General features: G+C 35.5%; 2 protein-coding genes across 3 annotated transcripts in view; both read right to left on the bottom strand.

Annotated features, from left to right (window-relative positions):
* The window catches only part of LOC127421133 (ras GTPase-activating-like protein IQGAP1), a 76,524-nt gene extending 71,249 nt beyond the window's left edge, over window positions 1-5,275 (bottom strand). For both annotated transcript variants that reach the window (XM_051663928.1, XM_051663935.1), the window contains exon 1: window positions 4,995-5,275. In XM_051663928.1, coding sequence (XP_051519888.1) covers window positions 4,995-5,040 — 46 coding nt within the window. In that variant the 5' untranslated portion in view covers window positions 5,041-5,275. The remainder of the gene's footprint in view (window positions 1-4,994) is intronic.
* A 5,278-nt stretch (window positions 5,276-10,553) lies between these two features.
* Window positions 10,554-15,122, bottom strand: part of LOC127421144 (synaptic vesicle glycoprotein 2C-like) — a 39,164-nt gene continuing 34,595 nt past the window's right edge. The window contains exons 13-14 of the mRNA XM_051663949.1: window positions 13,435-13,632; window positions 10,554-11,183 (exon numbers count right to left, since the gene is read on the bottom strand). Coding sequence (XP_051519909.1) covers window positions 13,449-13,632 — 184 coding nt within the window. The 3' untranslated portion in view covers window positions 10,554-11,183; window positions 13,435-13,448. The remainder of the gene's footprint in view (window positions 11,184-13,434; window positions 13,633-15,122) is intronic.

The raw sequence follows: 15,122 nt of genomic DNA, 5'->3' as shown, positions 1-15,122 counted from the left end.
CTGGTGGTGGTTGAGGAGATTCCCCCTATACAATGTAATGCGCTTTGAGTGCCTAGAAAAGCGCTATATAAATGTAAGGAAGTATTATTAATTATTATAGTGTGTCATTAGGGGCTGAGCCCCCCTAAGATTGAAATCTTAGACCACCTCTGGTTTATATTATATATTTGTTTTTATGCCTAATAAAAATAGTGCAAGTAGCTTTCCATGCTAAGGCATTATAATTATTTGACAGTTATTCCTAAAGCTACGTATCTGAGCTTCCAGAGCCTTTTCAGTGTCAAAAGCTCCCAGTAAATAAATAAACACATCCATGACAAGGCAAACATGAAAAACCCATATAAAATGATTCTAAGGTAGTTAAGATATTCCTCCAATGCATAAAACATTGGTTGAGTTTACCACAGTGTCCAGAATTCATTCTTAGAATTGGTTACTAGAAGATGTAGTGGCAAATCACTTAGTTTTATAAGTCATATGCTTTTACAAGCACTTATCCTGACATCAAGGCTCACAATGGAGTATCTCCATGGCCTCAATATATTATGATCAGATTGCAGTTGAAACATCAATAAAATAGTAAAACATGACACTTACAGTATATTGACTCTTGGTAAGGTAGGTCACACCCATTTCTCACACAAGCAAAAGGCAAAACCAGGGTACAAAGAGTGGTGCAGTCAAAAAGAAACATCCAAGATAGGAAAGGTGCCACTTAAAGAGAACGTGTGATGCTGTGACAAGAAATTACGGGAGCTGAGACATTTTTACATCAGATCAGACCAGGGATATAGAGTAACCACATATTCAGGACTGGAGGGCACCAAATGAAGCAATTTCATAATCAACCATTGAAAAATTCATTTAGATCAATCACTGATCTGAATTTTGGGTGGGGGTGGGTGTGGGGGTTATATGTCTATGGTGTCCATCCCCTTAATATTTATGGTGGTTACGGTCCTTGTTCAGACACAGCACAAGGCTGTGTCCAACCACCGACTGTTTTCACAATCCTCACTCATCTAGTAATAATTAAGCTTGCTGAAACACGATCCCATGCTGGCCTTTGTTCGAGCAAATGAGATTCAATTCTGTAATGATAAACAGCGCTGCAAATTTCTCACCCTGATTGCACAGGCTCAGGCTTGCCAGTTAACCTCTGTGGGGTTTTATTACATAGATCTTTTGCTCAGCCTTATTGCCTTAATCTGTCCCACTCACAATAAACTCAATATTTTGAAAATATTGCAACAAAATAGGTTCATCATTAAAGTGCCTGTGCAATTTGATCATTTAAGATATTAAAAGTAGTGGGACAACAGGCAATGATCGGAGGTGCAATGCACTTGTGTAAAGATCAGAGGGTAGATTCAGTAGCCTTCAAATGAGAATCTGTTGCAACAGCAAAACAATAGAGGTAAATTGTGCCAAAAACCATACCACCCTTAAAGCTGAAGTGTTTCATTTCTGTACCACTAGCTTTACCAAACAGAAAAGCAAAAATAATTATTGTTTTCAAACAGGTTTCCTAAAAACTCCCCGTCTTCAATTGGTTGTATAAACAGACGGACCTGCCTTAAACTCACACCATTGGTTGAACCAGTGTTGCTGTATCGGGCTAGTTGGGATGCTCAAGCAGAGCAATGATTTGCAATGATTTAACAGTGCCACAGAGCAAATCAACCAACAAATGCTTATGGTACAATGGTGGTAAAGGCACACCTTAAATGAACAGTTCACCCAAAGATGAAAATTCTCACATTATTTACTCAACCTCAAGCCATCCCTGATGTGTATGACTTTCTTTCTTCTGCTGAACACAAATAAAGATTTTTAGAAGAATATCTCTGTTATGTAGGTCCATACAATGCAAGTGAATGGTGACCAGAACTTTGAAGGTCCAAAAAGCACATAAAGGCAACATAATAGTAATACACAGGATTCCAGTGGTTAAATCCATTCTTCAGGGGTGTTATGATAGGTGTGGGTGAGAATCAGATCAATATTTAAGTCCTTTTTTTACTATAAATTCTCCTTCCCTACCAGTAGGCTGCGATATGCACAAAGAATGTAAATCGCCAAAAACAAAAGAAGACTGTGAAACTGAAAGTGTAGACTTATAGTAAAAAAAAAGGTCTTAACCTTTTTATGAGTAGGGTCTAAATTCCCCTCACCTGAGATTGATTTATTTCTGCACGCGACACTGCACAGCCGGTAGAGGGGGGTGGAATGTAGACAAATCATTTGTTGAATTCTTGATTTCTTGTCATTAAAAAAAACAACAACAAAAAAAAACACTGTAGATACCATGGTAAACATACGAAAAAACTGGGTATGTCTACTCTACAGTATTTGTTTTATTTCTTTCATTTAAATATAACTATAAAAATAAATAGACAAATAACATAAGGAGTACAGTTTGCCTGTGCACTGTTTGAAATTCAGACATTGTGTGTGTGTGTGTGTGTGTGTGTGTGTGAGTGTGTGTGAGTGTGTGTGTGTGTGTGTGTGTGTGTGTCAAACGCATCATCACCAAATGTAAACAGATGGCTGCGTGCAGTGCACAGGTGATTATATGTTGACTGTGAGTATACAAGTTTATAAACTGTTATCGTGGTGCTTCTGTGATAGTTTGGCTGTCTGTTTCAGAAAACAAATGTATCATATGCTTGAAAACATTGTTAAGAGTTGGTGTTTGTGTGAATGACAACCGCATGTCCATCTAATAAGAAGACGGCTGCATGCACGGCTGTTTGTTACATAAAATAAACGTACCATATGCTTGAAAAGACTGTTTGAAACGAATGACAATCTCATCACCACAAATGTAAACAAACATGGCCGCACGCATCGGATGCTCACGGTTGATGTATTGACTGTGCGTATATGAGCTGTAAACTTTTTATCGTAGTAGTTTGGTGACCATTTGGATGTATGAGTATAAAATAAACTTACCATGTGCTTGAAAAGACTGTATGATTCAATACTTGTGCAACTAAGAATGACAGGCGCTTGTTCAGCGCATCTCTGTGTGTCGGCACAAAAGCTGATTTGAATCTGGCAGCTTGTAACGTAACTGGCTGTTGCAGAAACACATATGTGTGACACTACTCTGCGGGTGCCAGTTATTAACCATCACATACATGTATGTGTGACGGCATGTATGAAAGGGTTAAATATTGATCTGTTTCTCACCCCACATCTATCATATCGCTTCTGAAGATTTAACCACTGGAGTCGTATGGATTACTTTTATGCTGCCTTTATATGCTTTTTGGACCTTCTGGTCTGAAGTTCTGGTCACCATTCGGTTGCATTGTATGGACCTACAGAGCTGAAATATTCTTCCAAAAATCTTCGTTTGTGTTCAGCAGAAGAAACAAGATCATACACATCTGGGATGGCATGAGGGTGAGTAAATGACAGAATATTAATTTTTGGGTGAACTGGGTGAAAGGAAAAATCTACTAGGTAATCACAGCCATGCTGATAGCTGGATAAACAGCATTCTTGCTTGTGTGAAATTGCTTTAATATCAATTTGGGTCTCAGCTACATCACATGATAATTAGGTGCAAAGCAATGCTGTTCTTTTTCAGTCTTCCTTTCACAACAGTTATGTAATATTCTGTACACTTACATTCAATGTTAATTCTATTGTAAACATAGGATGTTACATGTTGTGATGCACAACACATATCAGCTTCTCAGAAGAAGCTTTACACTTTGGTCTCACTTACTGAAAGCATATTTGTGGGATGTATTCAAACAGCATCAGAAAAAGGGAATACAAAAGGCAATCCATAACAAAAGGCCCAATGTAAACACCCTATAAAAAATCGGCTGAAATATACCACCAGCGTCCTTGTCAGCAGTTTAGCTGGAATGCAATCTCTGTGCCAGTGTTGACATGAGTTAAATAAACTTTATACTGTAAAAAAGGGTCGTTAACATTTGCAAGTAAATCTCCAAACTGATCTGATGGTGTTAGTCTGAGAGTTAATCTGAATCTAACAGTTTCGCACCAGCAAGGTGCTCAAGAATAAAATGTGTGTTACACAAATAGCATCCTAAAAGTTCTACACCAGTCTAAATATCAACAATACAGTATGACAACACAGTTTCATTAATAACACATTTTCAATGTGTTTTGTGTTTTAAATTGTATAAAATGTCTTATTTAAAGACTTCTCATGATACTTAATCAGCATGCACCTATGTGCGAGTTTAATCAAATCCGCATAGATAAACTGCGCAAACAGAATTCCTCAAATATCTCAACTGTACAGACTGTCAGGTGCTTTTACAAAGGGCAAAGGTAATGTTTAACAGGAGAAAACTCTTAATGGAGCTTCTCTTTGCACAGGCCACAGCATGAGATTTAATGCCAAGGATATAAAAGCAACTTTCTGGGGCAACATAAGTGCCAAAAAGGATAGGTCAGAGAAAGAGCAGAGATCCAGTTCTGGACAAAGCAGGGCTAAAAACATATCATGGTGATTAAGAATCTAGAGTGTGTAGTCTCATAGTATTGTACATTTTATCATGGCTTGTTGGTGCAAAGTATGAAGTGGGTTTGACAAGAATATACTGTAACAGGCAAATGAGTTTAAACTGCCTTGAAGTATTAATAACAACTTAACTGTTTTATAAAAGAGGTAATTACAACTACTTATATTGACCAGGCAGATTAATTGGCCGATAGTTGCCATTTTTAATTATGTATATTAAATTATATACACTGTTATATATTATATGCAGGCGATTATATATCATTTTAGATATCGAGAAAAGCCGTTATTGCATTACAATGCATATCACAAAACCACTTCATTTAATTTGTTTAAGGCCAACCACCACCCAAACCATCCATTGATCATTGGCGACAGATGTTTGCCAAATTGCATACTCTTCTTGGCAAGAATTCAAGCGCAATGGCACCATGGTGCATTCATTTAAGTTTGCGTAAAAACTAGTTTCAGTGACGTTACTTACATCCATATCGTGGTCTGAGAGAGTTTGCGCCGTCTTCATGGTACATCCTGCTTCAGTTTCCGTGCCCCTGAAACTCTGCTGGGCAAGCCACAACTTACTTCAGATTTCTTTTCGAGGTGTCAACTTGGGATGATGTCTTAGCGAAAGAAAATGTGCTCGTTTTGTCATAGCATTGGTCCCCAGCAAAACACCGTATCCATTGCATTCAGGCGTTTTCGGTTACTGCTTCTCTTTCTTTTCCTGACTGTCAGACTGATCTAACCCCTCGATCTGAGGCTCAAACTGAGCGCTCTTCTGGCAGAAGATCAGCAGAACTCAGAGACTGAATGACACGGCTCCACCTGCTGGCGAGTCTCGCTCTCCTGACCTCCTGTCAAAAGCGTGCAGTTGCTATTTCTTTTCATGATCTGACCCTTAAAAATGACTAGCTAATGCAGTCAAGTTGATACAGTCATTTTAAATTATAATATTTGTTATCACATGAAGCACATCTTTAGATATTACCTGACAAAACAAGATAGGCCTAATGCACATTTAGGGAGACACTGTATCAGTTATTGTAGCGTTTAATTTGTGCTTCAACACTTAAAATATTTTCTATTAAAAATATATGCATACAATCTGTTTGTTAAAACGAATAAATCAATTAATAATTTAAATCACTTAATCATACTTAGACACAGATACGGTACATTTTAAAAGTTAGCTTCACATTTGGTAATTTATTGTAACCATAAAATTGTGCATAAAACACTGTAAGCCTATATTCGTTTCCATAATTTTGGTAAAATTTCCATCACAGTTACATATTTAAATGGTTTCATGCATCACCAAACACACAGAAATAAATAAGACTTATTTATGTGATATTATTATGCATTATGTTTCTAATAAAAATGAATTAAAGGGAAGGGGAAAGTTCACTCAAATAAGAAAATGCTCTCATTATTTACTCACCCTCATGCCATCCCCGATGTGTTTGACTTTCTTCTGCTGAACACAAACTAAGATTTTTAGAAGAATATCTCAGCTCTGTAGTTCCTTACAATGCAAGTGAATGGTGACCAGACCTTTGAAGGCCCAAAAAGCACACAAAGACAGCATAAAAGTAATCCATAAGAATCCAGTGGTTAAATCAATGTCTTCAGAAGCGATATGTTTAGTGTGGGTGAAGAACAGATCAATATTGACGTCCTTGTTTTGTTTACTATAAATTCTTCTCCCAGCCCAGCAGGTGGCGATATGCATGAAGAATGCATATAGCCAAAAACAAAAGAAGAATGTGGAAGTGAAACTGAAAGTGGAGATTTATAGTAAAAAAAAGACTTAAATATTGATCTGTTTCACACCCACACCTATTATTACTTCTGAAGATATGGATTTAATCACTTAAGTCATATGGATTACTTTTATGCTGTCTTCGTGTGATTTTGAGCTTCAAAGATGTGGCCACAATTCACTTGCATTGTATGGGCCTACAGAGCTGAGATATTCTTCTAAAAATCTTAGTTTGTGTTCAGCAGAAGAAAGTCATACACATCAGGGATGGCATGAGGGTGAATAAATGAGGACATTTAAATTTTTGGGTGAACTCTCTAAGATGAGGATCATACCTGACCAGTGTTTGGCATTTACTGTAATCTAAATGCATGATTTATTTTACTAGTGTAACAGTACATTTTAAATTCTTGTAATCAGACTACAGTTACAGATGTTTAATTCATGTAATTACAATAAAATACATTACTTGGGTTATACATATTTCTAAAATAATATTGTGGAATTATGAATTATATTCATGTTTTAAATATTTACATCTGTTTGCATTTCATGACAGCTGTCATTGTAAGGGAGAAACGTGAGGTGCTGAGCACATGACTTGTGTACAACAATGAATGAGGAAATATAAACATCACTTTGAATTTGAGCGGAAAATTGTTTTAGAAAGTAAAAGTAAAACAATCAGTAATGAGATCACTCTTCCAATAAAGTAGTTGATAAAGTAATATGATTACAATTTAAGAGAAGTAATTAGTAATGGATTGATTTGAGTAATTTAACCAACACCTCAGCTGATCAAGGAGTACCTGACTCTGCCAGCCTGCTACAGCCACTAGAAGCCTTCATGAGCACTTCGTGATCAGACTCTCTTCAGTTGTCACAGTTTTTTGAGGAAGGACCCAAGATGCAGGAATGGCAATAGAGTTTTATTGAAAAAAGTAAACAAAACAACTTACAAGCAAAACACTCACGAGGGACTACAAAATAAAACAAGATAATAAAATTGAAAAACAAACCACCTGGGAGAAAGTGGATACACAGGAACTACACAAAACAAACCAACTGGGGGGTAACTGGAATACACAGGCACAACATGACTTGACTGGGAACAGAACACAACAATCTGGCAGGAAAGAGGAGACAAAGGAGAGAATAAATAGAGGAAAGGGTGACAGGATACAGGTGCTGCCACTAATCACGAGCCGTGCAAATCAGTGCTGCCATGGCAACTGATTGCTGCTGAGCAGCACCTGTGAGAAACACAAGGCAGAGAGAGAAACAAGCACATGGGACAACCTGAGAGATGGGTGGAGGAAACTGTCACAATCCTTTCAACAGAAAATAAAACAAGACCGAAGAGGCAGGATCATTTCATCAATGATTTAATGTTCTTTTTTAATTTCCAACAACTTTTATTTTACACAGAAAGTTGTCAAAAAGATCAAAATCCATGATGAATTTGCACTAGGAAATGCAACATATTTACTTATAGTTATGGTATTCAACAAATGTCCAAATAAGTGAGAAGCATAGAGAAAAATTATAGGTGCACTCAGTAATCACCCTCATTAAAAAAGTGTTAATCCTAAAGACATGAATGGTGATTTTGCAACACACACACACACACATATATATACAGGGTTGGTCGGGTTACTTTTGAAATGTATTCCACTACAGATTACAGAATACATGCTGTAAAATTTAATTTGTAACATATTCCGTTAGATTACTCAAAGTCAGTAACGTATTCTAAATACTTTGGATTACTTCTTCAACACTGGTAGATTTTTTCACTTGTTTTGACTATAAAAACTGCCAGTTTATTTCTATTTCTTCTGCTCCAAACTTACTTCAAACTTACTTCTCTGTCTGCTCGTATGAATGCCACACATCACAAGAAAGTGTTTCACCGCTGTTCAAATGCACTTTGGATCGCATCATTTATTTGTATAAATGTTTTCCACCTGAAAGGACTAAATATTAAATGAAACAAATGACAATAAAATGCAAAGTAATCTCTTCAGTAATCAAAATACTTTTTGAATGTAACTGTATTCTAATTACCAATGATTTAAATTGTAAATGTAGTGGAATACAGTTACTTATATTTGTATTTTAAATACGTAATCCCGTTACATGTATTTCGTTACTCTCCAACCCTGTATATATATATATAATCATGAGCACTCACAAGAGATGAAGGTTCCAGTCATATCAGTAACCTAATAAAAGCTGTTTTATTCTACATAGAGAGGGTCCATGTTAGGACCACATGACCGCTTAATCTCAGTAACCGCCCTGTTATTGGACACTTTCACTCATGGATGAAATTAATCATGAGTGACTGCAAATAGTGAATTTCTACAGTGGCATCAGTAACTGAAAATGTTTGCATTTGAATGACTACGTTTACATGTACACCAATACTCTGGTTATTGCAATAATCAGTGTAAGGCATAATTAAATAAAAATGTTTACATGATTTGGGCCAGCCACTTCAATCCCGTTTACATGCTACTTGGCATTACTCTGATTATTTGCTCTGAGAAATGTGATATTTTAATGCTTTTTTATAACTAAATATTTATTTAAAAAAAATATCTTGTTGCAAATATGTCTCTTTAAATACAGCTTGGCATAGGGAAAATTAGTCAGTCAGTTTGTAAGTCTTTTTGAACAATTTATAAATAAATAAAAAAATTAATAAGAGACATTTTAGATTACACTGGATCCGCTGTCTGTTTTGATTCACACAAAAAAAAAAGAATCGGTTTATAAGAGTCATGGGTTGTTGTGTTTCACCCGCAAGCACAAACTCATTTAAAAGATGTGTTTCCTTCCATTATTTTGTGGGATATGGTCTTTTTTTTATCTCCCCAACATTCAATTCAGACTGCAAATGGACATTCACAACTTGGGAAAATATGTTTTCTTTTGCAGTGGGGCTGTAGATGGGGGAGCACCACTGCTGGAAAACAGTGCATGTAACTGCCATTTTACCTGAAGCCGAAAAGTAAGTGCAGCTTCTTTTTCACGATGCTTTTGTTTTCGAACCTGTGCTTGAGTGGAACATGATCCGTCTGCAGCACTTGTGCAGGCACACTTTGGTCAGAGTGGAAGAAATGCGATTAAAGTGTTTGCATGCCAGTATAAAGCGATTAAAATAGGAGGCCTCCACATATCTTACTGCGATTATCATTACTCTGATTATAAGCAGAATCGCAATATCATAATTGCAATATTCGGTTTACATGAGCAACAGTTTAATCGCAGTTTTGCCTTAATCGCATTATAATCACATTATGAGGGTGTAAAAAAAACTCAATCACAGACATTCCCATATGGATGGGATTCGATTTCTCAGGAGACCCGAGTTATCTGAAAAACGGTAGGTAATTTACTTTTGCAATTTTCACAGAGGTATGGAAAAAAACGCAGACATGTCCATACCTCTGTGAAGTGTGATTTTTCTTACAGTAACGTGATGTCCTTACTAGTCCCATCCAAATGAGGTTTACTGACATGAATGCAAGATAACTTTGCGAGTGTGTGATACACTGGTAGACCGCAAGCCTCCTGAAGATATCAGTATGGTAGTATACTGTAAATGAAGGAGGCCACAAAAGAGAAGTCAGGTACAGTAAAAATTTATATGCATATAAATAATGTTCCATTTCCCAAAGTGTTCTCCCCCGAAGTCAGATCTCTTCTAGCATTTTATATAAAATAAATAAATAAATAAAGTGTACCAAAAACAACTTTTTAAAGTCCTGAAATGTATTTAAACATACGGTAGGAAACGTCTATGTGTTCAGATGAAATGGACCAGTAAAACTGCACAGCAAAAGCATTGTTGTAAAAAAAAAAATATATACTATTTTATTTATATCTGTTTCAGTTGGCATGACGTAAGGCACAACAAGAGTGATTCATTAGAATTTATGAGTGTTATTCTTAGAAAAAATAAATAATATAATGAATAATTATATATTGTAAAATGGAAATAAAATTAAATTGTAAAAGCATGTGTTCCTATATCATTTATTAAATTGCATTTGCTTACACTAAACCTAATTTCTGCAATACCTCAACTCATTTTGGCCATTCTGTGTGAGCCTCTGACAGGAGCTATGTTAGTGTGGTTGTAAGACAAAGAGGTTTATCACTTTGCTAACCATTTTTATGTTGCATTTGTCATCATTCTTGAAGGTTGTAACTTTTGTAAAGTTTATATTTGTAACTTCAAATAAGGATTTATTTTACATTAACAGGCACAGACACTTTTAAACATCTTTATTACCTTCACAAAATATTAAAGCTGCTTCTTTTCTGCCGTAAAACACAAAACAGTACTACATTCTTTTGTATATTTGACTTTTTTAGTTTGTTCCTCTGCAACGGGAAGCACAAGAACTCAGAGCTGAGCACACAGACCCAAAAAGTTTAGTACATGCAATTTTGTTGGTGTCTTAAGGTAGCTGGCTCTTGGTAGGGATAATACTGCAATGACAGATGTATTGTAAGCGGTTTCAACAGTGTACATACAGTAAAGCTGCATCTATTGCTGTCCCCGAAAATGTACACACACAGTATTCAGCTTGTATGTCAGTCACAGAAACCCTATGTACAAAATGTACACAGACAAGCATACATTTTTTACTCATACACATATACTGTACTGTTCACAAAAGCAGACACACATAAATTCAGACAGCATGTTAACACTACAATATATACACAAATACAAGAAAAGGTCTTCGGGTGAAGACAGACTTACATTAAATACAGTACAGCAACAGTAATTTCTGTAAATGATAACACAATCTCATTTATAAATAATGTTTTCAGGAAACTGCATAGCTCTGCTGAGACTGAGACAGCATTAAGCCACTTTGGTTAGTTGGAAGCCTAAACAAAACATATCAAAAGTTAGACATCTTTTGCTTAGAGCTAAATTAATTCTGTAATACTACTAATACAAGTTTATATGATTGCTGATTGTGTTGAGAGTACTGAATTTGGCACTGAATGCAAAAGCAGACAATGATTTCATGTCATCAAACACATCACTGCTGAGTCTTGAAAGCACAGTTAGCATAAAGTAATACTTTTCACTTCAAGTGTAAGTTATATATATATATATATATATATAATCCTTAAAAAAAGATCAATTTGATTTATCTTGTTTTAGAAACAACACTGCATAAGATATTTAGGTTTTTCAGAGAATGTGTTTTTAACATGTGTATTTTGTCTTACTGTACTGGCAGTTTTTACAGTCAAAACAAGTGAAAAAATCTACCAGTGTTGAAGAAGTAATCCAAATTATTTAGAATACGTTACTGACCTTGAGTAATCTAACTAAATACATTAAAAATGACATTTTACAGCATGTATTCTGTAATCTGTAGTGGAATACATTTCAAAAGTAACCCTCCCAACCCTGTATATGTATGTGTGTGTATATATATATATATATATATATATATATATATATATATATATATATATATATATATATATATATATATAATGACTGTAAACAGACCAAAACAAAAATTGATTGACTAAAGGAACAAGTTTAAGCATTAAACAAAAAATTATGGGCTATAACTGACATACTGTATCTGTATAACAAATATCTTCAACTGCTCTGGCTTATGTACCTGTGTTCCCAAAGTCTATCATGGTACCTTAATTAAAATGTAAATATTACCCATATATATATATATATATATATATATATATATATATATAATTCTTTATGTAGAAATAAGCAACCAAATAACAAATTCTAAACACTCTTAATGAACTTGACACTATTAATTAACTCTTAATGTCTTGCCCTTGCTTGTAAATTATACTTATAAATGAATCACGTGTCTTGTGATTATCAAACACATCTCTCTGCCCCTCTCTACAGATTGTAGATCCCATATGTTGAGGCGAGCCCTCTAAACTCCCTCTGCACCTACAAACCTGGCTGCTCGCTGTCAAGTCAACAAGACTAGTCTTTGACATTGTACATAAAAGAGGCTTTTCAGCACAGCAGTATCCTCACCACCCTGATTCTCAATCTTTTCTGTCCATGTCATATTGAAAAGATTCAAGAGGGTTTGCATGAGTGAACATGGGACATACACTCTTTGAGTTACCTTAAGGTAATGTTATCTGCTTTTCTAGTTCATATGTGATGGAGAGGCAAAGTTTCAAAAGGCCATTCACTGTCAGACAACTTAACATCACAAATGACCATGACATAGTGGCAGAACAAAATAATTTATGCTTAAAGACTGCATAAAGTATGCTTAACTCAATATGAACATCTGCAGAGCAATAATAATAAATCAGGAAATTTGATAATCCTATTTTTGTAAATCTGTCTGTAAGTACATCATAAAATCAGTCTTTCTATATATTTAGCATGAGAACAATGCACAGCTGAGGCCTTTTCTTCAGAGGTTGGTGTACATGTGCAAAAGGCTTGCTAATAAAAGTACAGGATTATTACATTTTTAAATAAAGAAGTGTCTGAAATACACAGTTTCTAATATAAAAAAAACCCTGTAATACTTAATTGAATATATACTGTCAAGCCCTAAAGCTAGGCACTTGCAGTAGAGACTTGTTCATTGGGAGAGTTGTTTATCAGTACACCCTTACTCCTTCAGCTATTCTCTCATCTCTACATGTAATTCTCTTGGTTCAGTCAACCAGCTGTAATACAGCTGTGCAGCTTTCTCAGTTTTTCTGATCATCCAGGTTCGCTGCATATTTACAGCTGGCTTGGGCTGCTCATTAATAGCTTGCTTCGCACAAGTCTTAATAAGGGGACATTAATATTTATGCTCACTTCCACTTCCAAACCCCTAAAAAGCCACCCAGGAGAGACAAGGGCCATTTGTAGAATGCTGTTAAAATCATTGCAAAGAAAAAACAACAAGATATTTTACCATCTGAAAGTGTATTTACTGAAAATGTAGCTTCAGTAGAGCTTAATATCTTGTAGTGAACACAATGTAACTAAATCACCGTTCCCTATCTTCCTCCAGGAGAAACATCATTAAAAAAGTAAAAGCATTTGTGTAAAGAAGTGCACAATGAACCATAATGAATTTAGAAATAAGGGTTAAGTCAAGCATTTTGAATTTCACCATACCTCTGGCACAAGGGTTACATGAGGACATTGAATCTTGTGTCAGGTAGTCGCAGTCCCACTAAACCACCACCAACGAGCACTGATGATGCCAGAAGAATGGGGATGGCTTTGGTGATGCCTACTAAAGAGCCAAAAATCAGATTGCCCATCACTGCAGCTAATTTGCACAATGCATTACAGAAGCCAAATCCAGTTCCTCTGAAATAAAGAAAAAGTTGGATAGAAGGAGGGTGGAAGAGAAAAAGGCAAAAAAAAAAACCGGGTTTAAACTGATCTTTGAAGACCCTATGAAATCAAAATGAGAGTTTTGTGACTTTTCAGTTCATGTCTATTAGCTTTGAGGCCATCCATATGCCAGTGTACTCCAAAACATTGACAAAAATGTACTTAAAACTGAAGTATGTTACTTTTTCTTTGTTGAAATAATTTATTCTATCCCAGCTTAATATGCAGAGACAGCTATTAGTAAGACATTCATAGGTTAATTTTCTCAAAAACTTTAAAAACTGTGTTTCTGTTCCGAAATGAAAATTGCTCTGTTTGTTTTGAGCGACCCGCTTAGACCCGTCCCAGCAACATTAAGCCCAAAGTATACTTCGCTCAGAGGCGAATGCTGTGCGTCCGCGCACAGGATGCGTGATGCAAATGCTGTCATCCACAGAGTGCTCGAGCACTGAGCATGTACAGCCCGATTTTTCTAACCGCGTGTCTTTGAACAAACAGAATGCGCATGCGCCTAAAATTATTTGCACTAATAAGTCTGTCCACAAGGTGACAATACTCACATTAGATCCATTGCTCTTAGGGATGGGCGGATCGATACTAAAGTATTGATACTTCCGATACTGATCAAGAATATCGATCCTCACATAAAAATATCAATTCTGAAGTTTTTTTGCATCTCATAAGCTTTGAAGTGGAAATAATTATATTAGCGAATAGTTGCATGCCATCAGAACTATTTTTTCTTCCGCTCATCTTGATGCGCAGAAATGCTAAAATACACTAGCAGTCAGAAACAGCGCTCACACTTTCAGTCATAGTACTCATTCAAAGAGGGAGCAGTGCTTTCCTGAGGTAATGACAGAAATACAAACAGCATCTGGAGTTATTCACACCAAATAATGACAAACCTAGACATGACATGTATTATAATGGGCTTGTGTGACCATTTTTACGGGCTTATTTAAATTCAGGTGTTAAAACACTGATAATGATCTTTAATCCTCGTTAATAAATGATACCCATATGAAAACTACCCATGGATTTACTGTAGTAATATTGTATTAAACATGACTAGTAACCACGACTGTAGTAACCATGTTTTGTTTTTTTTGTTTTTTTTTGGCAATAACCAAGGTTTTGATACAATTAACCATTTGCTACAGCATTACTGTAGTATCCATATTGTAACTTGGTTTTAGTAATAGTAGCCATATAATAATATCTATGGTTAATTTTATGGTTTTATATGTGGCTTATACTTACACATTTTTAAAAGGTAAACAAAGCAGCCTAATAATTTTCTGCTTAGGCCTATAAATATATAAAAAAATAAATCATTTAAGTTACTAATTATATCCCAAGAATTTGTAAAAATTACATTTATTAGAGGTATCGATATCGACGATACTGGCCTAAAAGTATTTGGTATGAGATCAAAAAGAAAATAAGTGGTATCGCCCATC

Source organism: Myxocyprinus asiaticus, chromosome 3, assembly GCF_019703515.2.
Source record: "Myxocyprinus asiaticus isolate MX2 ecotype Aquarium Trade chromosome 3, UBuf_Myxa_2, whole genome shotgun sequence".
Lineage (NCBI taxonomy): Eukaryota > Metazoa > Chordata > Actinopteri > Cypriniformes > Catostomidae > Myxocyprinus > Myxocyprinus asiaticus.
The sequence above is the reverse complement of the archived record's forward strand: the minus strand, read 5'-3'. Positions and strand labels throughout refer to the sequence as shown.